Source organism: Bos mutus, chromosome 25 (genome assembly GCF_027580195.1).
Source record: "Bos mutus isolate GX-2022 chromosome 25, NWIPB_WYAK_1.1, whole genome shotgun sequence".
Lineage (NCBI taxonomy): Eukaryota > Metazoa > Chordata > Mammalia > Artiodactyla > Bovidae > Bos > Bos mutus.
Genome location: NC_091641.1, coordinates 4,637,002 through 4,662,154, shown reverse-complemented (window position 1 = coordinate 4,662,154; position 25,153 = coordinate 4,637,002). Strand labels below are relative to the sequence as shown.

At 61.1% G+C, this 25,153-nt stretch overlaps 1 protein-coding gene across 1 annotated transcript in view; it reads right to left on the bottom strand.

The window, feature by feature from the left end:
• Window positions 1–419: 419 nt before the first annotated feature.
• Window positions 420–25,153, bottom strand: part of CARD11 (caspase recruitment domain family member 11) — a 58,416-nt gene continuing 33,682 nt past the window's right edge. The window contains 20 exon segments of the mRNA XM_070362410.1: window positions 420–1,072; window positions 1,902–2,017; window positions 3,272–3,396; window positions 3,705–3,884; window positions 5,055–5,190; window positions 6,628–6,723; window positions 7,080–7,176; window positions 7,990–8,230; window positions 10,481–10,607; window positions 10,981–11,182; window positions 11,772–11,904; window positions 13,945–13,997; window positions 14,981–15,081; window positions 16,225–16,307; window positions 17,793–17,844; window positions 19,303–19,479; window positions 21,760–21,957; window positions 22,525–22,650; window positions 23,159–23,311; window positions 24,190–24,369. Of these exon segments, the coding sequence (XP_070218511.1) occupies window positions 868–1,072; window positions 1,902–2,017; window positions 3,272–3,396; window positions 3,705–3,884; window positions 5,055–5,190; window positions 6,628–6,723; window positions 7,080–7,176; window positions 7,990–8,230; window positions 10,481–10,607; window positions 10,981–11,182; window positions 11,772–11,904; window positions 13,945–13,997; window positions 14,981–15,081; window positions 16,225–16,307; window positions 17,793–17,844; window positions 19,303–19,479; window positions 21,760–21,957; window positions 22,525–22,650; window positions 23,159–23,311; window positions 24,190–24,369 (2,781 nt within the window). The 3' untranslated portion in view covers window positions 420–867.

Sequence of the window (25,153 nt, the reverse complement as noted above, 5' to 3'; positions counted from 1 at the left end):
GACGCATCGTCCAAATCAGGACACATCTTAGTCAGAGGGTGCTATTCGTTATTAACCCCAACCCAGATGTAAATCAGGTGTCCTGGGAAAACTGGGGTGCGTCATCACCCCACCTTCACCCTGCACATGACTCGGAGCCTGAACTGAGCTTGCTGGGGGTGGTTTGCAGCTAGGAAGGCTGCAAGAGCTGAAAGTCCCTCAAAGTGGAAGTGAACGTCACTCAGCTGTGTCTGACTCTTTGGGACTCCATGGGCTATAACAGTCCATGGAATTCTCCAGGCCAGAATACCGGAGTGGGTAGACAGTCCCTTCTCCAGGGGTTCTTCCCAACCCAGGGATGGAACCCAGGTCTCTCGCATTGTGGATGGATTTCTTACCAGCGGAGCCACCAGGGAAGCAAACTATCAAACGGTTGAAAATAAGGACATGGAGACATTTTAATGCAAGAAAAATAACAGCATGGCACACTCCCCTTCTGCCTGGGAATGCGCCTCTCCTGTGTCCAGAGGGCTGGGGGACGCCTGGCTTTCCGGCCCCCACCCAACTGGCAGCTCTCTTGTTCCACGCGTTACATTCAACTGCTGTCCCGGCTTCCCACTGGGCTCTGTGTCCTTCCTGGGGGAGTCCTGTCTCCCCGCTCAGGCCAGCACTGGCTGGCCGACTCAGCAGGTCAGCGCCGGGTGGAGAAGACTGGCTCCTTGCTCCCTTCGGAGACACACCTGCCCCCGGCGCTCCCTGGAGGGGCTCCCTAACCCGGAGGACGGAGCACCCCCCGCCCCAGGCCGTGGAGGCGGTAGGGTGTCCCTTGCCCCTCGGGATCCGGACACTCGGCCCCGAGTCCCGCTCAGACTCGGCGGTGGCCCCGCCTCACAGCTGGTCCTCGTCCACCCAGACGGTCTTGCGCTGCTCCTCGGCGATCTTGTCTTTGATGACGCGCAGCAGCTCCTCCACGCTGCCCCACATGTCGGCCTCCACCGTGGCGTACAGGCAGGGCAGCGCCTCCAGCTCCTTCTCCTTCAGCCGGCACAGGCGCAGGAACTCGTCCTCCGTCTCGGGCCGTGGCAGCATCTTCCTGCAGATGGGGCGGGAGGGGAGAGACGCACACCGGGTGGGCCAGGCTGAGGGGCGTGGCTTGGCCGCGCCCGCCCCGCCCCCACGCCCCCGCCCCGCCCCGCCCCGCCCCACTCCACCCCGCCCCCGCCGCCCTCCCTGGGTTTCTGCACCGTCTCTTGTGCCCTTTTATTCTCTTCATCAAGGAATTCTAAGAGGTGCGGACTTGTTTTTTAAAAAATAGGTCCATTTTAATTTTTAATTGTGATCCAGTTCATTGAAAACAAAATCTCTCATCTTGACTATTTTTAAGGGTATGGTTCAGCAGTGGTTAAGTGATTCACATGGATGTGCCTCCATCTCCATAACTTTTTCATGTAAAACTGAAACTCTGTGAATTAAACCATCACTCCCCACCCTCCCTGTCAGCCCCTGGCACCCACCCTTCTACTTTCTGTCTGTGTCTGACTTCCTGAGGGCCCTCAGACAAGTGAAATCATGCAGCAGTTGCCTTTCTCTGTCTGGCTTATTTCACGGAACATCATGTCCCACACGGCCTGGTGTGGTCTGGGCCTGGCCTCGCTGTGGTGCGCCTGCTCCGGAGGTGTTGGCTTCCCAGACCACCTGGGGCCCCTGGTGCTCACCCTCCCGGGAGTGTGTGCATGTGAGTGTGTATGTGTGTGTGTGTTACTGTCTTCATTGTTGGGGCAAGGGCCATGTCCCCCTGGATTAGGACAGACACTAAAGGGATACTCAGGGGGTGGGGGTGTGCTGGACACAGTCAGCTGCTCTTCCTGGGAACACCAGAGCTTGGGGAGTGGGGGACCGGGGGTGGGGTCCCGGAGCCCTACCGGAACTTCTTGATGTTCTTCTCTGACACGCGGACGAAGAGCACGATGGGGTAGATTCGGGACTTGATCAGGTCTCTGGTGCAGCTGATCCCTGCCTCCAGCAGACAGTGCTTGTTCTGCAGGTACAGCGGCTGGCGGTCACCGGGGGCCCACCGCCATGCCAGCCCACCTGGGCGCCTGAGGCAGGGCCAGGCTCCATGGGGCAGAGCTGGGGGCGAGCTCAGTGGACTGCCACAAACTGAGCGTGTCGGTGGAACCAGCCCCCAGGTCCAGCGGCAGAGATGGCCATCTCCCGGCCCCCATGCCCTTCTGGTCACCGCTCCCCTGTCTCAACAGCATAGCCACTCCTGGACTCCTAACAGCACAGATTCTTGAATGCAATCTCCTTTGCAGCGGAAACGATCTCAGTTCCAACCCTACCCACTATTTCCCATCCACCCCAGCTGTCAGAGTTCCCTGAACTTTAATACCCAACAAACTGTTCAAGGCTGGCTGACAGCTCTGCTCGAGCTCTGATCAGTGTGACAAGGCGGCAGGGCACGGGAGTGACCATCAGTTGGATGGCACAATTTAGAGTTCCCGGCTGGATGCCTGCTCCTGCCGCCCCCAGTCACTGCCCCAGAGAGATTGAGAGCCCCGCCTTTGTTCAGACCCAGATTGAGGAAGAACTCTGTGCTCAGGGCCGGCCAGGGTCGTGAAGCCCGAGTCCAGAAGATTCCAAATTGCCTGTAGACAGCTTTCCTGCACCCCTGCCAACAACACTCCTGATGGTCCATCTCCCCGGTTTGGAGAACAGGGTCCCTGTTGCCCGCTCGCTTGCTACCCCTAGCCCCTATTATCAGAGCCAGGCGCACACACATCCCAGAACAACGTGGACCAGAGGACCAGCACCAGGAAGCCATCGGAAGGAGAAAGGGGAGGGCCTCCCTGGCGGCCCAGAGGTAAAGAATCTGCCTGCCAATGCAGAAGAGGGGGGTCGCTCCCTGATCTGGGAGGATCCCACGTGAGCCTGTGCTCTAGAGCCTGGGAGCCGAAACCACGGAAGCCCAGGTGCCCTAGGGCTCGTGCTCTGCAAGAAAAGAAGCCATCACAGTGACAGGTCAGAGCACTGCAACTGGAGAAAAGCCTGCACAGGCATGAACACCCAGCACAGCCAATAAACGAACGAAAGTACAGACATAAAATTACTAAAAAAAAAGACATAAATAGAAGGGGGTTCCAAATGTAAGTGCCTGTCAGAGCCGGGGAGCAGGGCTTGGAGAAGCCTGCACATGGCAGAGGCAGCAAGGACGAGATTTGCCGGGCCGGGGGCGGGGGGGAGGGGAGCAGGTCTGCGGCCCCCAGCCCCGCCAGACTCCAGCCCTCCTCACCTTGGCCGCCACGGCCTCGATGTGGGCGGGGACCACGCACTCGAAGGTGTTGGGGTTCTTCTCCCGCGAGTGGATGATGGTTTCTGTCTTCTGCTTCCTGAGGAACTCGTCTCTTGTAACGACATCTGCGGGACGAGGGGCCAGTCCTGAGAGCAGCTCGGGGGTCTCAGGCCCACTGTCCTCTCCGGGCTCTGCCCTGCTTCCTGGGCTCCACGGACCTGCCTGTCGGTCCCTTTCTGCCACATTTAGACCCTGAAGCTTCTCAACCGAGGGCAAGGTCGGGAACGCACTTTACACTCTCCACGGCAGCCCACTGTCTGCACCCTTCCAGCTGCTCTGGAGCCCTTGATGGAGGGGCAGGGGGAGAGGGGAGGAGGGACAGGAGGGACGAGGGTGGGCAGGAGGAGGGGGCGGGGCTGCCGCGGGGGCTCACCTGGCTTGCACATGGTGAACTCCATCGCGCCCCCGGAGTTGAGCAGCTTCTGGACCAGCGCCTTGGCCAGCATGGTGGGCGTGAAGAGGACGGGCCGGCGGCGCTCGCAGTAGAAGGCGCGTACCAGGCTGTAGGGGATCAGGCTGAGGTTCTTGCCCAGCTCGCTCTCTGGATCCAGCTCTGGGAGGGGGCAGGCAAGGGCTGGTTATGGCTGGGCCGGGGCACCCGGGGGCCCTCCTGGCCCCACAGAGCCTTGAAAACCATTTGGGAGTTGGGGGAGGACATCTTAAAAGCACGGCACACAGCGACGCACGCCCGAGGCCCGGGATGGCCTTCCACCACCAGGAGAGTTTAGGCCTGACCCGAGGGCAGGGCCGTTTTGGGAGCTGGGGTGACAGCACTGGGCCAGGCAGACACACGGCCCAGCCCACGGACCAGGAGGGGCGGCGGCGGCAGGAGGCGGACAGCAAGCCTGGAACACACTCCCGCTGCTCAGCTCTCCAGGGAGGGCCTTGGACTGAGGCTGGACTGCAGAGGCGCCCTGGCCCTTGGAAGCACCAGCACCAGAGCCACCCTGGCCCCAGGAGGCGGGTGAGAGGCCTGGGCCCCACCAGCAGGGCCTGCCCCGAGGGACTGTGCACCGAGCGGCCTCTCGCCGGCTTTGGGATAAATGGCAGGAGGCGCTCAGACGGGAATCAGTAAGTCAAGGCTCCGTAGCAAACAGCTCCAATTAACATGGGCATCTGGGCTATGGTTTATCAGTAGTCATGTCATGTACAGATGCTGGACCATAAAGAAGGCAGAGTGCCAAAGAACTGATGCTTTCAAACTGTGGTTCTGGAGAAGACTGTTGAGAGTCCCTTGCACTCAAGGAGATCAAACCAGTCAATTCTAAAGGAAATCAGTCCTGAATATTCACTGGAAGCTGAAGCTGAAACTCCAATACTTGGGCCACCTGATTCAAAGAACTGACTCACTGGAAAAGACCCTGATGCTGGGAAAGATTGAGGGCAGGAGGAGAAGGGGACGACAGAGGACGAGATGGTTGGACAGCATCACCAACTCAATGGACATGAGTTTGAGCAAAGTCTGGGAGATGGTGAAGGACCGGGAAGGCTAGAGAGCTGCAGTCCACAGGGTCACAAAGAGTCAGGACTTGGTGACTAAACAACGATTGGGCTCCAACCAGCTGCAGGGGGCATCAGTGGTGGGGGAGCTTGGCAGGACGCTGCCCAGGAGGCCGTTGGTCCTCCCGGCTGCGTCAGGGTGGCTCCTCCCCAGGCGGCACAGCCCTACTCTCGGGGACCCCCTTGGCCCACCCAGACCCCGAGGCAGCCAGGTACGCAGCACCTTCCTGCTTCTCGGTCAGGAGCTTCGTGGCGTCCAGCGAGGACCGGGCCAGGCTGCCCCGCGGGCTCCCCGAGACGATTCGCACCCGCTCGTGGCTGTTCATCCGCTTGTACTTGTTCTCAGACCTGCTGACGAACTGGGGACAGAGGGGAGGGCGTGGGGACGGCCTGCCCCGGCTCGGGAGACCTCCACTCAGATCCCAGCTCTGCCTCAGGGCCTGGGCCCCACCACCGAAGACAGGGGACACCCAGCCGGCAGCACAAGGTCTTCAGCGTCTGGGACGCAGTCAGCGGGCAAGTAAGTAGATACATGCCCACGCCCGCTTTCCTGGCTGGACGAGACCTGCCGGAGCGCTGGTCCCAGGCAGGCCCTCACTGGAGCCCCCTACAATCCTGACCACACCTGGGGGTCCGCAGGCACTGTGGGGCCTGGCGCGCTCCGGCTGCCCAAGGCCCGTGTCTGGGAGCCCCCACTGGCAGGACCGCTCAGACGGCCCACCTGGAGGGTGGGTGCAGGCGACGTCACCTCCCTCCCGGGGTCCCCGAGTCTTCTGGGGGGTGCCTGCGCCCGGCTACGACTCAGAATGGAGTCCCGGAGGGTGCTCTGAATCCCTTCCCGCCCTCCTTCTGCAGGAAGCAAAGGCCAGGGCCCTGGGCTGTCGGCCCCGCTTGGTTATTAACCAGCCTTTGAGCAGGTCACCCCAAAGCTCAGGGGTGTGGACTCGTGTGACGTGCGGACACAATAACGCGTGGCCTCACATGGCCCTGCCTCCCTGTGACTCTGACCTCACCAGGGTCCCCCTCCACCTCCATGAGTGTCTTTCTGCTACCTGTCCACCTCTACCTGGGCTTCGGGGTCACACCGTCAACCATTTCTCTGGGTTTCCTATGTTGCAACACGAGGACGGAGCGGTGTAGTGACGTGCTGGCTCCACTGGGCCTAACTAGCACAGCGCCAACTCAGGAACGTCCTCGCGGGACGACTTCATAACAGAACTCTTGGCTTTTGCCGACCGGCGATAGAGAAAAAGGCTGCACAGATGCTTACGTTCATATGAGATCACTTCGGAATATGCCACCCACAGGCTGTTCATTGTTCCTCGTGTAATGATCCACGCACCCTCCCGAAAAAAAACCTTTTACAATCAAGTATGAGGGAAAAATTCTTTCTGGTCACAAAGAGCTAAAACATTTTGGCGTCAGATAAGAGTTAAAGAGCCTGCTGGAAATCCCCTTTCTCCTGGGCTACTGGGATGCTCAGAGATCAATTTAATGCTGAATCTGACAGACTAAACTGACCAGGATCTCTGGAAGGTCTCTCTCCTCCTGACTTTTCTATGAATATCTGAACAACTAAGGCGTCCAAGCTTCTTTTAGCCCTAAGCGTGCTCCGTCTTTTATGGACACGGGGTCTGTTTCCTACAGGCACAGAGTAGTCCCCCGACCCGTCACTGTGAGGATGAAGTGGGGCAGGGGACGTGAGGCGCGGTGGACACACAGCCTCCGCTTCTCGGCAGGAGAGAGCCGGGCAAGCGGTGCAGGTGCCGAGAAGCCTGCAGGTGTGAGCGCTTTACCTGAAGGAGCTGGCCGAACAGGAAGCTTGCTCGGGAAAGGCGGGGACTGACCCGGGGGTCCGTGGTGGGGAGCGGTTCTTCGGGCTGCAGGGTGTTCTGAAACCAGTGATAGACCGGTCAGAGCCTCCCACGGGCTGGTGAGAGCAGGAGATGGCCCCCCTCCTGCCCAGCCCCACCCTGGGCAGACGCGGGAAGGCGCTCGGCGTGGATCAAAGCGTCCCGGACGTAGGAGTGAGCTCTGGGGGTGAGAGGGGCCTGAGGACTTGTTCCAGCAGAGATCACAGCTGGGCGAGGGCACAGACGTGGGCCTCCTTCTGGGGGGCCCCCCTTTCCCTGAGGAACCCAGTCCCCTGCGGTCCATCATCCCAGCTGGACTGGTGGTTCCTGCCTGGGATCCCCTCCAGAAAGGCCCCGGGAGGCGGGGTGACGCTGGCGGGGCGCGGGTGACCTACCCGGAGGGCCCGCAGCGTGTGGTGGGCCGTGTCGGCCTCCTCCCGGCTGCCCCGGTGCATCAGGCGCTGGAGCTTGACCAGGAGGAGCTGCTGGGCCCTGGGGAGGCAACGGGAGGGCAGAGCCTCAGGGGCTGGACCCGGGGAAGCCGGCAGGGACCTGGCCGGGGCAGGGGGCTCTCTGCAGGCTGTGAGCTCTGAGCCTCAGGGAGGACTGGGCACTGAACATCTGGGTCTGAACCCTCTCAGGCACTGACTCATCCTGGTGCCTGGGTAAAGGCGCTTAACTTCTCTGAGCCTCAGTTTCCTCATCTGTAAACTGGGTCTACTCTTGCTGGCCTTGCAGGGCTGGCCTGGGCAACAGAGCTGGAGTCTCTTGATAATTTACAGGTGCCTGGGACGTCTGACCAGGGGGAAGATGATGCTCAGCCCTTGGCGGCTACTGCTGTATAATTACGGAATGATGTTGGGGAGGTGGGAGATGGAGAAGCATAAACTCAGGCTCTAAGTGTCCAGCAAGGATGGAAAGAGGGTGTTCTGGGAATTGGTGAAGCAGCAGGATTTAAGAAAACAACGTCCACGGAGGCAGTTGCTGTTCAGTTGCTAAGTCGTGCCTGACTCTTTGTGACTCTATAGACTGTAGCCCGTCAGGCTCCTCTGTCCATGGGATTCTCCAGCCAAGAATACTGGAGTGGGTTGCCATTGCCTTCTCCAGGGGATCTTCCCAAGCCAGGGATTAAACCCACATCTCCTCCATTGGCAGGCAGATTCTTGATCACTGAGCCACCACGGAAGCCCTTCTGGAGGCACACAGGGCTTCACAGAGGAGGAGGGAATTGCGGCGGGCGGGGGTCACCGGTCAGCAGGCACAGGCTCCCCCGAGCCCCCTCGGCCCCGCCGGTTCCGGCCTCACCGGCTATAGCTGGGGATGGTGCCCATGTCCAGGTCGTGGTCCGTGAAGGGGTCGACCCGCGCACACAGCCACTCGTGCTTGTCCTGGTACATGGTGTCGCGGACGTGCACCACGTCGTCGCACTTCAGGGACATGGAGCAGGCGTCCAGCTGGCTGCAGATGTTCAGGTTCAGCCGGATGTAGAAGGAGTCCCCTGACGTGATCAGGCCCTCCTCCATGTCCTTTAGCAGCTTCCGGTACCCTGCGGGAGGAGGAGGGGGTTCCAGCTGTCGGCGGAGGGCCTCCTGCTGCCAGGCCACCCCCAGAAGATGCCCCGGGGTGCGGGCCTCCTAGGCCTCACGGTCAGGGAGATGTCTGTCCTCCCCGAGGAGTGAGCAGCTGAGTCACTGGTGCGCTTCCCTCTTTGCCTCGGCTGCCAAGAAGCTCAGGGCAAAATTTTGTACCCAAGTTGTAACAAACCTAGGAAGCTGGTGGGCGCTGGGTGGCCTACCCGGAGGGCCCTCAGATCTGCTACGATCTCTGTTCCTCACCAGCCATACACTGGGCTTGTGTTTTATCATATTTTCTTTAATTGAAGCGTAACTTATATGCAGAAAACCCCATCGTCCTTAAGTATTCGGCGTGACGGGTTTTCACAAATCCCTACGCCTGGGTAATCACCGCTCAGAAGCCTGCGGGGTAACCACCATGCCGCCTGCCAGCGCACGGGCCAGCTCTGCCTCACGTCACATAAGCGGAAGCAGGCACGCTCTTCCGTGTCTGGCGTCCTCTGTGTGCTGTCACGCCTGTGGGATGCTTTTTTTCATCGCTGTAGAGTATTCCGTGGGCTGCTGCCTCCTCCCTCCTCTGGTGTGCACGTCTGTGCCGTTCCCAGAGTTTGGCTATCATGGACAACTCTGTGACGAGTGCTCTGATACCTCTGCGGATGGATGTATTCATTTCCCTTGACCGTATACAGAGAGGCAGAATCACTAGCTCACTGACTGTACATTTAGCTTTAGTGCACGTGTGGGCTCAGATGCGTCTGACTCTTTGTGACCCCATGGACTGTAGCCCACCAGGCTCCTCTGTCCATGGGACTTTCCAGGCAAGGACACTGGAGTGGGTTGTCATGCCCTCTTCCAGGGGAATCTTCCCAGCCCAGGGACTGAACCTACATCTCTTCCATCTCCTGCACGGCAGGTGGATTCTGTATCGTTAGGCCGCTGGGGAAGCCCACATTTAGCCTGAGTAGATACTGCCAAATGGTTTTCCAAAGTGGTAAGACCATGGCACGTGTTTTAAACCTTAGTTAACACCTTCGTCCTTTAGTGTAAAATTTATGAATGCTTTGGAACGAAGCAGGACATAATGCCATGAATACAATAAATGCAGTAAACTTCCCGTGAATGTCCAAGGCATAAATCCATAATATAAATCCTGAAATTGGCCCCACACGCAGAGAGCTGGAACACAGCAGAAGCTAAAACAGTCCTAACAGCCAGACCCCAAAGGACCTCGCCAAATGCCCGCACCTCACACGCCAGGGAGACTCAGGCCAGGAGGCCTATCTGATCGCGTCTCTTGGGGAGATGGGGGTCCCCACCCGGGCCCTTCCCACCACCCTGGTAGGAGGTGACAGCAGCCCCACCGGGGAGGACAGGCCCTCCGAACAGGGTCCTGCCAGAGGGAACGCTCTCACTGCAGGGCTCTGCTGCTGCACAAGCCAGGCGCGCCTCACCCCGCACCCTGTGACCCTGGGGCCGGCAGGCCCGCCCCCACAGACTTGCTGCTGGGCTGGGACGCCAGGCCTGGCAGAGCGGAGGAGCCTGCCTGCCCGCCTGCGGGAGCCGGAGGCTGGCACCGTGTTTGGGGACAGAGCATCATTACCATCTTCCGCATGGACCCGGCGCTGCCGGGAAGGAGCGCGGGCAGGCAGGCTGCAGTGGGGAACGGCTAGAGTGGCTATTTATGCTCTGTTGAAACATTCATGAGCCCTGGCGGTTAAAAATAAGATCCAGCTGCAGAGATAATCATGCAGGAGAAAAAACCCAGAGGTGAGAACAGGAACTCAGAGTTTGGGAAAGAGAAGACACTGCCCAGGAGGGCTGCGGGCCACATGAGAGGTGGGGTGAGGCTGGGCTGTCTTGGCTGCAGTGTGGCTCAGTGGACCTGCTGGTGCTGGAGTGGCCACCCCAGAGTCAGCGTCCACGTCAAGGCCGGGAGGCCCGGGAGAAGCAAACCTCAGTCTGGCAGGGAAGCGGGGGGTGTCCAGGCAGTGACGTGGCTGTCGGCCAGCAGTCTGCTTGGGGCTGGATATGCTGTCTTCCTGAGAGCCGGTCAGCGGCCCAGGGAGGTCAGGGCAGGTGTGCACATGCGGGTCTCCACGTCTGCCCTTCCCCACCCCTGCCCCACAGCTGCCCTGCTCAGTCCTCCCGACCTCTCGCAGACCTCCTGCAGAGCAGACGAGGTGGGGGGCGCGTGCCCGGCCCCACCCCGCCCGGGCCCTCACCTTCCTGGTTGACCTTGTAGTGCAGTGTGACCGGGCCGCTGCACCGCTGGATGGTCCAGTGCGCCTCCTCCTTCGTGCACGCGTCCAGGGGGACACTCTGCCTCTCGCCTCTGATGCAGCCTTCCAGCTGGATGTCAGAGACACACGGTCCGACTCGGGCTCTGCAGCGAGGTGGGCAGAGCTGCGAGCGCGAGGCTGCCCCACCCACCCGAGTAGAAGTCCCCCCAGCGAAGACCTGCTCAGTGCTGCTGAGGACAGGAAGCCCCCCACTGAAAGGGGGTTCATGTGCCTCCCATCCACTGCCTGGAGCGTGCGTGTGCATGCGCACAGGCTCTAGAAACATTCGAGCCAACAGTGGAGGAGAGACGGGCTCAGAGAGGGGGCTTCCGGCGAGGAGCTGACGGGCCTGCCCCCTCCCCGCCCCCTGCTCCAGGCCAGGCATTCTCGGCTCAGTGCAGAGGCAACAGAGCTGCCGCCTCCCCGGGCCCCCAGCCCCTCACCAGCAGCAGCTGGTGGCCCTCGCGGAGGCCGGCCTTCTCGGCCAGGGAGCCCGGCTTGACGGAGTGGACGAAGCTGCCGCTGGCGTTGCCCCCGAGCAGGCTGAGCTGGGAGATGAGGCTGTCGCCGCTGAGCGTGGTGTGCTGCACCGAAAGCCCGGGACCCCGCACGTGCCCCACGGACGTGACCGACGGCCGGAAGGGTCTGGGGCAGGAGAGAAGACGGCGGGGAGGGGTTGGGGGGGCCGGCGGGGGAAGGCAGCTGTGGTCAGAATCCCTGGCCGGGACACTCAGCAGGGGCCCAGGTCGCAGGAGCAGACACCTTAGGAGAAACTGGAGAGCGGCTCCCACCGGGGTGGCACAGACCAGAAGCAGGGGCCCCGGGGACACTGCCGCCATGAGCCTGGCGCCACACGCGCCCTGCTGCATGCACATTGGGTATGACGGCTGGCCGCCCTCCTCGCACCCCAACAGGCCCAGGGCACAGCTCACGGGTTTCAGGGAGTCACCCCAGGGCCTGGGCCTGGTGGGACATCAGAGTCCTGTTCCTGGTCTCTACCAGGCTGTGACCCCCGGGAAGCCCCTTCCTCTCTGGGTCTGAGGAGGGGTCAGGGGAAGTGATTCCCAACTCTGGGACCCTGTGATCCCTGGACCGATTCTAGAGTCCAGTCTAGGAATTTGGAAGATCCCCGTTGTAGGGATCCAGGGGCAAGTGGCCTTCACCTCCTCCCTGCCCCCTTCTCAGCCCCCAAGCACCCCCGCCCCCAGCCTCCCCTGTCCCACGACCCCAGTACCTTTCTAGAGAGAACTTCCTAAACATGAGGTTGACCTGTTCCAGGTCATAGGCGTCCAGGCCCTCAGACTGGTGGGAGGAGGAGGAGGAGTGGATGGAGGGGGGCCCAAAGGAGCACCGCTCGTGACTGTCATCTGCGAAGGACAGATGGACCCTCAGGCCCCCGAGTGGACCCGGGGCAGGGAGACGGCCCCTGGGCTTGCTGGGGTGGCCTCGGGGGTCAGGCCGGGCACTCCTGCCCCTGCTCCCCGCTGCCTGCCTGCCTCCTGGGAAATCTCCCCACCCCCCACACCGATGAGGGAGCTTGGGGAGGGGGCAGCCTCAGTCAGCTGCTGCCTGAGGCCCTGGGGCATCGAGGGTCCAGTCCTGGCAGCCCCTTCAGCACAGCCATTCCCCTGCCTCCAGGCGGAGACTCTGGAAAGGGGTCTCTATCAGCAGCGCTTGTTGGACTTTTGTTATCGGCAGTCGCTTCAGTCGTGTCCGACTCTTTGAGACTCTATGGACCATAACTCGCCAGGCTCCTCTGTCCATGGATTCTCCAGGCAAGAACACTGGAGTGGGTGGCCATTTTTGCCTCCAGGGGATCTTCCTGACCCAGGGATCGAACTGGCATCTCTCGTGTCTCCTGCATCGGCCGGTGGGCTCTTTACCACTAGTGCCACCTGGGAAGCCCTTCAAATCGGGGCCCGTGTTTTCATTTGCGGTCCTCAGGTCTCACCACCACCTACAGCCCCGATGGGGTTAGGGTGGGGCTGCAAGAGCACTGTCTGGGGTAGGAAGCCCCCTCTCCTCCCAGCTCAGTGGGACCCCAACCCCCTGGGAGAGGAAGACACCCACCCCGCACAGCTCAGGCTGCCTGGATGGGAGAGCCGCAAGCCTTGCCCTGCTCCTGGCTGATAACAAAGGCCGCTCTGCAGAGGGAATTTGTCCCGACGCTGCAGAACGCTTTGGATTGCTGCCCGGAACTCTCTCCCCAGCTCTCCCCTCTGCAAACTCCTCAAGTTCTTCCCATTACCCCGCCTCGATTAGGTGCTGACCTCTCTTTAACACTTGATAGCTTCTGATGGTCCCCAATTAAGGACAGCCACTAATCTTTCACTTTATCTGCCGGCAGCCGGAGCTGGCGAGGGGGTGGATGCAGGCTGGGGGAGCCCTGGAACTGAGGGGGCTGGCGGGCCACACCCAGAGGATTCTGAGCCAGGCTCCAGGCTGCCAGCTCTGGAGGGGCTGGAGAATGCGGCTGGCAGCCCAAGGCCACCGCCCGAGATGCCAGACCCTGCCTGCTCCTCTCGGCCCTGTCCCTCCGGACAGAAGCTCAGGTTCTGCAAACCTGCCTTGGTCTCCCCACCGGGTCACAGCTGTGGCACCACGGTCTGTGCCACGGCAAGAGCTCAGGGACACTCGGAACAGGGCCTGGCGATGCTGGGGGCCTGGACGTGTGTTGAGCCTCCCTGCTGTACAGGGCGCAGGCTGGAGCCACAAGCAGCTTATCACTCTGTGTGATGGAGGCCTTGTGCCTGGCTCTGTGTGGCATGCGCTGGGCCACGGGAACACCCCCCCCCGCCATCATACAGCTCTGCCCGGGCGCTGGTTCAGGGTGACTGCACCCCCAGGCTCCCCGGTGCTCGCCTGGCCCACGCCCCCAATTCAGGGGTGAAAACCAGCCTTCACAGCCGCCCCACCTCCATCCTAGGGCCCCGGACCCCACACCTGCTACTCATCTTGCTGAGGTAGGTTAACGGCTTAATTTACGCCCAGACTCTTAAGAGGCCCCCCACCTCCAGTCCACCCTCTAGCGTGCTGCTCCTGGGTCCCCCTAAGACTCTGCTTCTCCAATCGTACCATGAGAACAAAAGCAGCTGGACAAACATCTGCTGACAGACACTGGGATGGACCATGGTGCCTGGCTACAATTGCGGGAGCCATGCTTTCTTAAAAACGCAGACTTCACTGACCCTGCACTCAGCACTGGCCTGCTTCCCCCGTCCACAAAACAGAGGCTGGGCTTCCGGGGTGCATCCTGGCTCAGGGGCCTGTCCTTCGTGTGCACTCTCAGAACCTGCTCTTCACACGTCTCCTAAGGCCCTCCCGTATGTGAGGCCTTGCCCCAGGCAAGGAAACGGCCGAAGTGGCCTCCGCGCTTGGAACGCCTCTCAGATCCGCTAGGCACCTACCATCGAGGTCTAAGGCATCGAAGCCACCGCTGTCGTTGTCTTCCTCAACTGTGCTGCAAGACACAATTGGGGGGGGGGCGGGGGGGCTCTCTTGATTGTGTGCAGGTGGTTAAAGGAGAGGGGAGCTTCCGGAATGTTCCGGCCGTGTGAGAGGCTCTGGTCCTGAGAGGGCAAGGTGGGCAGAAGAGGGGGCTCTGCGGGTGCGTGGAGGGCTGTGTGCCACGCGAGGCCTGCACGTGGCTGGGTGCACGGCCGGGAGGGCAGGGCAGCCCTGGAGCCTGCAGAGGCCGTTAGCGGGGATGAGGGTGACTCTGAAGGGCCGGGGAGTGCAGCGCCCGGCGGCCCCATCTGCCATGCCCCACTCACTTCTCTGCCTGGACGCAGAGTGCTTAGTACCATTTATACGCGGAGGGGGCTGCCTGGCGTGACGGGCCCAGAATAGCGGAGCCTCCGTCAGATGGGACTGGCGGGCGTGAGGTGTGTGTTCCGGGACTCCTCACTTGCTCCCCTGGGGTTCTTGCGATGGACTAACGAGGCCCAGGCCAGGTCACCGGCCCGACCCGAGACGGAAACGCAGTCCCGCCAGCCATGCCTTGCTCTGGCCTTTCCGGGCACCACCACCAGCCTCTGACTCGGAATGTAAAATACCCGGCTGACGAGGCATGTCTGGATGCCCGGGCGCTATCCCTACTGTGGTTTCCACCCTGGGGACACTGACGGTCAGGAAGGAGGAGAGGGAGGGGGAACGGAGGGGGCGTCCCCAGGGTCTCTCCCTCTCTGGGCAGAAAAAGCCACGCTCTGGAACCACGGGAAGGAGACATCTGATTTCTGGGTAGCAGGGAGCAAAGCAGCATAGGTCTTATCATTTGCTGGCTGCAAGGATGACCCTGGGGAAGCCGTCTCCCTTCCTGGGGCCTCAGGCTGCTCATCTGTAAAACAGGCACCCTCCCGCCCGGGTTTCCAGCTTCCCCGGAGGCCCGCTGAGTCAGCCAGCACCGGGAAAAAGCCCCACCCGCTCCCTCGGCCCGTCGCCCACCTCCGATGAGGCGCGTCTTCTTTGTACCGTCTGACGATGGAGTCGTTTCCTGGGGGCTCGGCCGTGATTGACATGATGCTGGAACGGCTCCGATGGGGCTGCTTCAAACATACGCGCGCCGATGCGTTACGGATGAGCTGGGTATTCATAGGCTGTGCCTCGGCAGGCATAAATATTATATACACGGGGATTAAATCTAACTTAGAGGCTACGCAGGCAGTGTGGGCCGGCAAGCCAGGTCTCGGGGGTGACCTTGGCTAAAGAAGGCTTGTGCTCAGCCTAGGGCTGGCAGAGCCACGGGGCCCGGTGCCCATCTGCATGTCCATCTGCTCGCCGGGGTAGCGGGACAGGGGAGGCGGTGGGGATCCGAGGGGGGTGCCCTGCGTGTGACTGGCATAGGTTCAGCTCTGCCACAAGGGCTGCCCGGCCGTGGGTACCTGCACGGGACGAGAGGGAGACCTCTGGGCCCGGTGGGGTTGGGGTGGGAGCAGGCCACGGATGCCCTTGCAGACAGCACAGCTGCTGCTGCAGGATGACCCTGTGGGATAAGCCCTGGCGGCTCCTGGCAAGGGATGCCTGAAATAAGAGCCTTGGATTTCACCTCCCAGAGCCGCACTCAGACAGGAGTCATTCGTTATCAAATCTCTGCCTCCCCTAGGGCCTGATTTTGGAAGCTGAGCTGACAAGCTTCCCAGGGCTTCTCCTCGGGGTTAGAATTTCTAATGGCAGGCCTTCTGCTGCCTGGCCCTGAGGGGGGTGGGGGTCGGGGGTGGGTGGTGACACTGCCGTGGTGCAGGGACCCTGCCTGCCTCTCCCGGGTGGGCTGGAAGGAGGCACAGGTGTGCCCGGCTGGCCCTGCCCTGCCGTGGGCGGCTCCAGCTGCTGCAGCCCCCGCCGGCCACCCCGCTCCGGCTGCCGGAGTCGCCAGGGGCTGAGGGGCGGTGGCGGGGTCTTCAGCTGCCTGTGCAATGTGCCACAGCCCCGTGGAGGCCCGTCTCTTCCTCCTACCGAGTGTTAAATTGGGAAAGGAGGCAGTAAGAAGCTGTAAATACATCGTGAGGCCAGGAAATGTCTTTAAATAAACACAAGGAGGCCTGGGCCGCAGACCTGGCAGAGGCAAGGAGGCAGGGCTGGGCCCACGGAGCGGGTGAGGCCAGCTGAGGGGCCAAGGTGGCGGGGGTTGGGGGACTTGGGCCATGTCCTGGGCTGGAAGCAGGGCTGCGGTGGGTGGGGCCCTCGCTTACCATCTTGGAGAAGGAGTTGGTGATGGGCAGGGAGCGGGAGGAGCTGGGGCTGGCATCCATGAGGTCTTCTTCTTGTCCCCTTCCTGTCCTCAGCGGGCCGGGCAGGGGTGCGGCGGGGAAGGGGGGAGGAAGGAGAGGAGAGACTGTGAGAGCTCTGCGCCCTGGGGGCCGTCCCGTCTGGGGAGCACGTCCTCCGGGGTGGGTGGTAGGAGGTGGCCTCCTCGCCCCTCCCCCTGGATGAAGGGCCCGCAGCCAGGTCTGGGGTGGTGTCTTCGAGCCAGGACGATGCCCTTTGTCCTGGGGACCACGGTGGGCATCCCCACGGGTGCTCGGCGTGAAGCAGCAGGACCTGGGGCGGGAACTTGCCCGCCCGGACACCCCGACACCACCCCCAACCAGGCCTACGGGGAGCCAGGCTGATGGGAGTCGGGGGGCCGCGCTCCTTTGGGGCTGTCTGAGGCCTGCCGCACACCCGTCTGGCCCCCGTCTCATAGCACGGGTGGCCCCACACCCTGTTGTGTGCGTGTGCACACGCGTGTACAGTCGCCTCACACACGCAGCCACGTCAGTGTTCCTGCCCAGGCCCCACCCCAGGCAGCCGGCAGGGCTCCGTCCCTCCTGCACCCCTTTCCGCTTCTTGGCACGAGTGCCCTGTCTGCTTCCTGCAGGCCCCTCCTGGATGGGGTCCCTACCACAGCTGGTGCGGCCCCCAGCTCGGGGCTCCCCTTCCCCAGCTCCCGCCAGGCCCAGCCAAGCTCTAGACCCCTCGGCTCCCCTGCTCTCCTCAGGGGGTTGAAGTCCGTGAACCCGGGCCTGGCCACGAGCCTCTGCAGGCCCCTGGGCTCCTGACACCGTCGGCTCTGCTCCCGGGAGGCAGGGGGCATACAGCCCTGCGCACTGTGCTGGCTGCACGGCTGTGTGTCCGCTTCCGGCTCCGACCCGGGGGGCCGTGCCCAGTGGCCTCTCTCTCCCCCTTCCCGGCCCCTCTGTCTACATGCTCCCTTCTCGACAGGTCCTCCTCTGACTCTCCTGCAACCGCTCTCACAGCCGTCCGAACGGCATTCCACCTCCTCACAGACGGCCCTGCCCGAGGCCTTGGGCTCTGGAAGAGTCTACGCGGACCGCGGGCTCCTGGCTCACCCGGGACAAACCCTCGCTGGCCGACCGTCGCTCCAGGGTCACGCCAAGGGTGTGTGAGGGGGCAGTCTCAGGATGGTGTGTCTCAGAAAACCAGGGGCTTACAGGAGAGCTGGGGGCCTCCCACGCCCGGGACTGTGTGGACAGGAGCAGTCCTCTGGCTGACTGGCCAGCAGCATTGAGTGCCAAGCTCAGGGGCTCCAGGCGGACCCGTGGGGAGGGGGCCTCAGACGTGATGTTTCCGTGGTCGGGGCTCCGGCCCCCTCCACCGACAGCAAACAGTAATGACCATCTGGACACCCCGCCACCCCGGGCCCCGGGGACCCCGAGACTCCAGGGTTAACCTCGCAGGACTGATGCCCATGATGGGGAAACAGATGGACCGAGAGTCCGCGTGACAGACAGGACAGGGATCCAGGCGTCTCGCTAACCTTGAAAGTCTGATGCTCGCTTCAGGCTGATGGGGGACTTGGCTCTCTGCAGCTGAAAGAGACGGAGCGGAGGGAAAGGCAGAAGATGCAAATCAAGGAAGGCCCGGCGCGTCACCCGCGCTAAGCAAAGACATAAATTGAGGCAAGGCCACGTCGCCCTCGTCATGTGGCCGCCAGGACCATGGGAGGCGTGGGACGCCCGTGTTCATGGCCATGGCTCCCCGGCCCCGAGCAGACAGCTGCCGGTTCACACACCGCCTGCGCGGGAGGCGGTGCCATGTGGCTCGGACCCTCCCACAGCTGGGAGTGCAGTGGACCAGGCGACGCTGCGAAGCGGGCCAGGACCTGGCGCTCGGCTCGGGGCACTTCTCAGGGAAGGGCGAGGTGCCGGCGGTGCCAGGCTGCCTCGGAGGCGCTGCTTGAGCCGCCCCACTCCCTGGGTATGAACTGGGCAGGGCGGAGCACAGGCGGGCCACGTGGAGATGCTCTCACTCACTCGCTCACTCATTCACTCGCTCACTCACTCACTTGCTCGCTCAGTCACTCCCTTGCTCATTCATTCACTACTCACTCGCTCACTCAGTCATTTATTCACTCATTCACTCACTCGCTCGCTCACCTGCTCGCAGTCATTCACTCCCTTGCTCACTCACTCCCTTGCTCACTCACTCATTCTCTCACTCATTTACTTGCTTACTCACTCACTCACTCTCTCGCTCGCTCACTCACTCGCTCACTCACTCATTCACTCCCTTGCTCACTCATTCACTACTCACTCGCTCACTCATTCACTCGCTCACTTGCTCGCAGTCACTCATTCACTTCCTTGCTCACTCACTCCCTTGCTCACTCACTCATTCTCTCATTCACTTGCTCGCTCAGTCACTCATTCACTCCCTTGCTCACTCATTCACTACTCGCTGGCTCACTCATTCACTCACTCATTCACTCGCTCGCTCACGCACTCATTCACTTGCTCACTCACTCATTCACTCTCTTGCTCACTCACTCCCTTGCTCAGTCACTCATTCTCTCACTCATTCACTTGCTCACGCACTCATTCACTCGCTCACTTGCTCGCAGTCACTCATTCACTCTCTTGCTCACTCACTCCCTTGCTCAGTCACTCATTTACTTGCTCGCACACTCACTCACATTCCTTCGTTCCTCAGCTGATGGGCTGCATTGCACATAGAGCAAGGCAGGGAGGACGAGTGCTTTGCCGCCAGCTGCCATCACAAACCAGTTACGTCAATAAACACGCAACAGGCACTCAATACCCATTGTGGAATAAACAAGTGAACTTGGAGATCATGCTTATTTCACTCTCTCCCTTCTCTCTCTTAACTTCCACCACAATCATAGGAGGAGAGAACTGCTGAACAACCAGCCAAAAGCACAAGCTGGTGCGACTTCGGTTCACAGGTCCAGGTGCGTCGGGGGTCTGAGACCCGCCCGCCTGCAGAGGGCCCCGGCTCCCGCCCCCGCCCGCCACGCTGTGTGCAGGCACCTGGATGCCCTTCAGGTTCATCCTGCGCTTGGGCGGGTGGTGGGGCAGGAAGTAGCGGTTGTCCTCGGGCGAGTCCTCCGAGGTGGAAGAGTCGTCGGCCTCCTGACCGTTGGTCCTGGGGCTGGTGTCCCCGAAGTTCTGAGAGATGATGGTCACCGGCAGGTTCCTGGGCAGACTCTGGAGACGAGGAGAGGCCGCGCCCCATGAGCGCCCAGAGCGGCCACTGCATGGGGAGACGGCTCTGCTAACGGCACCATCGTTCACCTCCCCCAGCACCAAGCTTGGAGCTCCGGGCGGAGGGGAGGGGGCGGCCCCTCCTTCCTGAACCCTGTGTCCACCTCGGAGTGCCATTGCTCACCCCCGGCACCAAGCTTGGAGCTCCGGGCGGAGGGGAGGGGGCGGCCCCTCCTTCCTGAACCCTGTGTCCACCTCGGAGTGCCATTGCTCACCTCCCCCGGCACCAAGCTTGGAGCTCCGGGCGGAGGGGAGGGGGCGGCCCCTCCTTCCTGAACCCTGTGTCCACCTCGAGGCCAAGCTCTGTCATCCTCGCCCCTCTCTCCTCCTCTCAGGCCCTGGCGTTCTTTACAGCAGTGAAGGGATCGCCTCCCTGCTGGCCACGGCCGCTTGCCCCTCGGCCACCACCAGATCCCCCGTGTTCTACTCCTGTGCCTCAGCTACAAGCACAGAAAGTACCAATGAGCAACCGAACCACAGTAAGAGGGCTACTGTCCTAAGGGATTCGCATCCGTGATCTGAGGCTGAGCTGTCGAGTATTAAGTACCTTGAGGTTGATCCCCCAAAGCCATGTAACATCCTCAAGCCACGCTGCCGCCAAACCCAAAGCTCCTGGCCTTTCCTCCCGGCCCCAGATCCTTCACGGTCCAGGAAAAACTCCCAACCAACTTGGCTCACCCTGCTCCCTGCTGCTCCCCGCTCCCGCCCACCTCCCGCCTGTCCCTGCTGGCCACTCGAGGACGACAGAACTGCTCACCGCGGCCTGCCAACCGCAGGCCATGGGTGTCACACCCCCGGGTCTCTGCTCGTGGTGTCCCTGTGGCCTGGAATACCGCCCCAGCTTCTCTCATCTAGCCCGGCGACACCACAGTGTCGGTTCGTAAATGTTTCCCAAAGGGTGCAGCCATGCCTGGCACCGTGCTACGTGCTGGACACACAGAGGGGCCTACACAGAACTTCTCCATAATTATAAACTGTGAGAAATGCTCAAAAGGGAGACCCTAACCCGGAGGCTCCTGGTTTCCACGATGGGGGCCACCGATCGCCTAGCCAAGGAAGTGACGCTTCTGCCAACCCCAAAAGGGGGACGGAACCTGGCCAGTGAAGTCCAGGGACAACATCCCCAATGGAGGCCCCGAGGCCCGCCCCTCCTGTGGGGAGTCTTTCCAGGAACCTGGACAGAAGGGGGGCCTCCTCCCCTGGGCACTCACAGCACCCCTTCAACTCATCATTTACAGCATTTGTGCTGAAAAGTCATGTTCCTGAATTCGCCTCCAGCATCAGACCTGAGTCCTCTGGGCAAACGGTGAGGGGTGGAGGGTCTTATCCTGGTTCCCACGGGTCACTGGCTAGTGATGGCCTTGGGCAAGTTAGCTGCTTGTGTTCAGTTCTACCCTTGGGGAAGGGAGACAGTGGTCTCACAGTCCTGGAAGGACAGTCCTGTGGGTTAAAGCAGATACGGCACAGAAGGCACTGGCTCAGGACCTGCAGAACCCACAGCCGTGAGAGACAGTCTCAGCTGCTTGCATGGGCGTCACTCACTTCTGAGCGCCTGGGGCCCTGCTGTGACATGCACTTGAACTTCCCATCGAGATACGTGATGCTTTCTTTACGGGCCCTAGTGACTTATGGAGCTGGGCATCTTAAACCCAGTGCCTGCCCACATGGGTTTAAGGAAACCCAGTGGGAGGCGAACTGAGAGGCAGCTGCAGTTCTAACTTGGAAGTGACTTGCCCGAGACCCCTGGCCAGCCGGCAGGTGGCCAGGCCAGGCGCCTGTCCCGCCTCTTCTAGCTTTCACACGAGCAGTCCACCCTCCCCTAGGCACCTGGGACTCTGCTCAGTGTCACGAGGCAGTGGGATGGGAGGGGAGTTGTGGGGGAAGAAGGGGCACATGGATGCTTATGGCTGAGTCCCTTCGCTGTTTGTTACCTGAAACAGCATCATTAACTGGCTAAACTCCAACACAAAATAAAAAGCTAAACAAAATAAAATGAGCGCTCTGGTCTGTTCATCACAACACAGACACCCAAGGGTTCCCGGGCTCGGGCGGGCGCTCCGGGCGTGGTCGGGACGGCTGTCCTCTGCGGGGGCGGGGGGCGGGGCGCTGGGGGCCTGCCCGGCATCCGGCGCCGCCCCCACCCACCTGCTCGAGGGTGCCGCTGTCCTTGGAGAGGCGCCGTGGGCCCGCCCGCGCCCGCGCCCGGCGCCCGCCCCCACCCACCTGCTCGAGGGTGCCGCTGTCCTTGGAGAGGCGCCGCAGCTTGCTCTCCAGGTTCACGATGCAGGCCTCCCGCCGCACCATCTCGATGCGCATCTCGTCGTTCTTCTCCTCCAGCTCCCGGATCTGCTTCCGGTACTTGTCCTTTTCTATCAGGCACTGGGAGTACTGGGTCTGCGCTTCGTCCCGGGAGTGGAAGGCCTGCCCGGGAGGCGGAGGACAAGGTCGCTGGGTTCTTCCCCACCCCGCCCCCCGATCCCCGCCAAATCAGACCCAGGACGCCCGCCCCCCAGCCCATGTGTCAGCCACTGCGTCTCCGGCCCTTTTCCGGAATCTGACACCTGGGCGTTTCCACTGCTACCGTCCTCTGCAGCCCCTCCTGAGTTCACCCCAGCTGTGCGCCCACTGCTGGGCTAAGAGGTCCGAGGCACAGCCCACCCGCTACCCCACGAGGCGGTGCGGTTATTTTATTCCCACTTCACAGACAAGAGCACTAAGGCTTCCAGGCAGGGACAGCATGCAGCCACACATCTGAAGAGGGACAGGGCCTGGACCTGGCCGTCTGACTCTGAAGCCCAGGACACTGGAGTCCCATTCTGGCCCCCGCCCTGCTTTTTAAACACCAGTGACACAGCTGGGATGGGATTCACTTTTGGAAGGAAAGCAGGAAAGGTGGGCTCCTGAGTGGTTCCTGCAGAGCTGGTGGCGTTACCCCGACAATACCCCACCGGCCCCCACGGCCTGGAGCCTGGGCCAGCCGCCCGGTACCTGGTCCCGCTCCCGCTCCACCTCCTCAAGCTGCAGCATGACGGTGTTCATGCGGTGCTTGTACATCTCGCAGTCCTTCCCCAGCGTGGAGCACTTCAGCTCCAGGTCCTCCTTCTCCTCCAGGTACTGTGAGCACAGGGAGAGATCAATACTCGCATCAAGCCATTGACAAATCAGGGCTGACAGCTGGTTTCCAGCCGCGGCTTCCCAGGGCCAGCCTGCCCCTCCCCGCGGCGCCTGACCTTCTGAGAGTCAGCGCTCTGACGAGTAGGGACCGTGGTAAAAGGCCAGCCACCAGCTGCAATCTGATGCAGACCTACTGTGTGCGAGGGAAGTGGGGGACAGGGTGGGCACCGCGTGTGCCCTCCTGTGGCCTTCAGCCTGGGTGGGGTGGGGGACAGGGTGGACACTGCGTGTGCTCTCCTGTGGCTGCAGCGTTCAGCCAGGGAGCAAGACCAGTGCCATGCGGACACTTAGAACAGTTCACAAGTAATGCCAGGTGCTGACACACAGGCAATCACACCAGGGCTCAGACCTGGTCCTGGAAGAGAGTGGGGCCCAGAGGTTCTGCAGACACACACGGGGGCCCGGGGCTCCCAGCCTGAGCTGCAGCCCCAGCCGTCTGAGGGCCCACCTTGTCCCTCAGCTCCTCTGCCTGGCGGACCTCCTCCTGCAGGTTGTAGATCTTGTTGACGAGCTCCTGCCGGTCCTCCAGGGCCTCCTTGCGGTCGTGCTCCAGGATGTCCAGGATGGCCTTGTCTGAGTCTGGCAGGCTGCGCTTCCCGGCCTGGGCGGGTGGGGGGTGGTATGTGTGTGGGGGGCATGCTTAATGGGCTGGGGGGCGCGGGACAGGGAGCAAGAAGTCCTGGGAAGGCGGCAGACAGAAGCGCCAGAGACAGACACACAGCGAGCGGAAGGCTTTGTGCCAGGGAAGCAGAGGCAAGAGTCGCTGTCTCTTGGGGCCCTTAAGCGGCTTATTACTTATGAATTTTATCACCTGGAAAGAAGCATAAAACCCACTTCTGCTCAGAAACATCCTGATGCCTATTGTTCTGCCCCGGCTCTTATCAGAGCCCAGAGAGGCAGTTGTGCAGTGTCTCCAAACATTTCACAGGTGATGACAAAGACGGGGCTGATCTGCCTTGCAGATGCCTCCCCTGAAACATCAATCAATCTGCTCCGATTAAACCGAGACCTAGTCTCTGCTCTGAACCAAGGCCTTCCACCCCAGGCGGCAATGATCCTAGGGGGCATAATTCTTTCTGGGGGAGGGGACGGGTGCCTTCCTTCATCCCCTGCACATGTATCTGGGGATGTTTATCCTCTGTACCCACAGATGACTCTGTGATGACAAAGAAAGGGAGGCCCTCAAAGCTTTAACAAATCCCTCACAGCTGAGAGCTGAGTTTCTTGGAATCTTTACGGCAAGAAGGTTTTCCCCAAAGTACTTTCCTCATAGTGCCCCGGACACTGATTTTCGTGAAATGATTCAACCAAGGAAACAACGTCACAAGTGTTACCTCACATAATGTCTGAGCAGTGGGTGGTGCGGTCACCCCTGCTGACAGAGGAGGAACTAAGGTGGCCAAGGATGATGACATGAGTTCTCTGTGGTCCTGCGGTCAGCAAGGGACGCCCCGGCAGGCGTGCTGTCCCTGTCCTTACCTGGATGATGGACTGCAGCTCCTGGATCTTGGTCTTCAGCATCTCGTTCTCCCGCTCCAGCTCCAGGACCTGCTCCTTCTTGGGCCGGTTCTCGATGTCGTTCTTCAGTTTCAGCGACTGGTTCCTCTCCAACTTGCATTCCTCCTCCATCTTGTTCAACCGATGCTTTAGCTGGTCAATCTGAAACACCCCCGGGGGGCCGAGGAGAGAACGAGGTTGCAGGGAAACATTCAGAAAAGGGACTGCCTCCCCGCAGCCTGCTGGACTTCCGGCAAGAGCCGTGTTCTGTCCCTCTCTCCTCCTCCAGCTGGTGACACAGAAGGGCTCAAAGATACTCCTTCAGTGAAACAAACCACTCTCTCCTTGTTGAGGAGAGGTCCTTGTCTGTTAGTTTAGATAGGACTAGAGCAGTTACAGTCCTCAGAAAACCTCCTCGGGCAATCGTCATGGATGTGGAACAGGTTACAGGTTAGGATGAGAGGTTCCCAAGCTGGTGTTTCCCTGAGGTACACTTTCCATTTTAAAGGTCTTTTCTGACAGGTTTCAAACTCAGATCCTCAGAAGACAAGATTCCTGAAGAACCCTAGTGTTTCAGAAGGGGGCAGAGATGGGGTGAGGGGAATTCGGGCTCTATCTTGACTTCACACCCCAGCGCAGCTCTGCCTGCACGTGATTTGGCCTCGTGGGTTTCATCCAAGATTTTATTTGAAAAAATGGCACCACTGCTAAAAGAACAGCTTGAGACTCATTGGACTGCAGGTTGGCAGGATCTCTGGCCTAAAGGACCTGCCCAGACTTAGTGTAAGAAAGACTGCCTTCCTGGAGGAGGCAGTTATTATTCTTGGGACTTTGACAACTGGCGATGTGCGACTTCACACTCAAGAAGTGAGTGTCAGGAACTGGGGCCAGGAGAAGACTTCTTAAACCCCTGTGACTGTGTTTGTTTGCTTCCCCAAAGGGATCA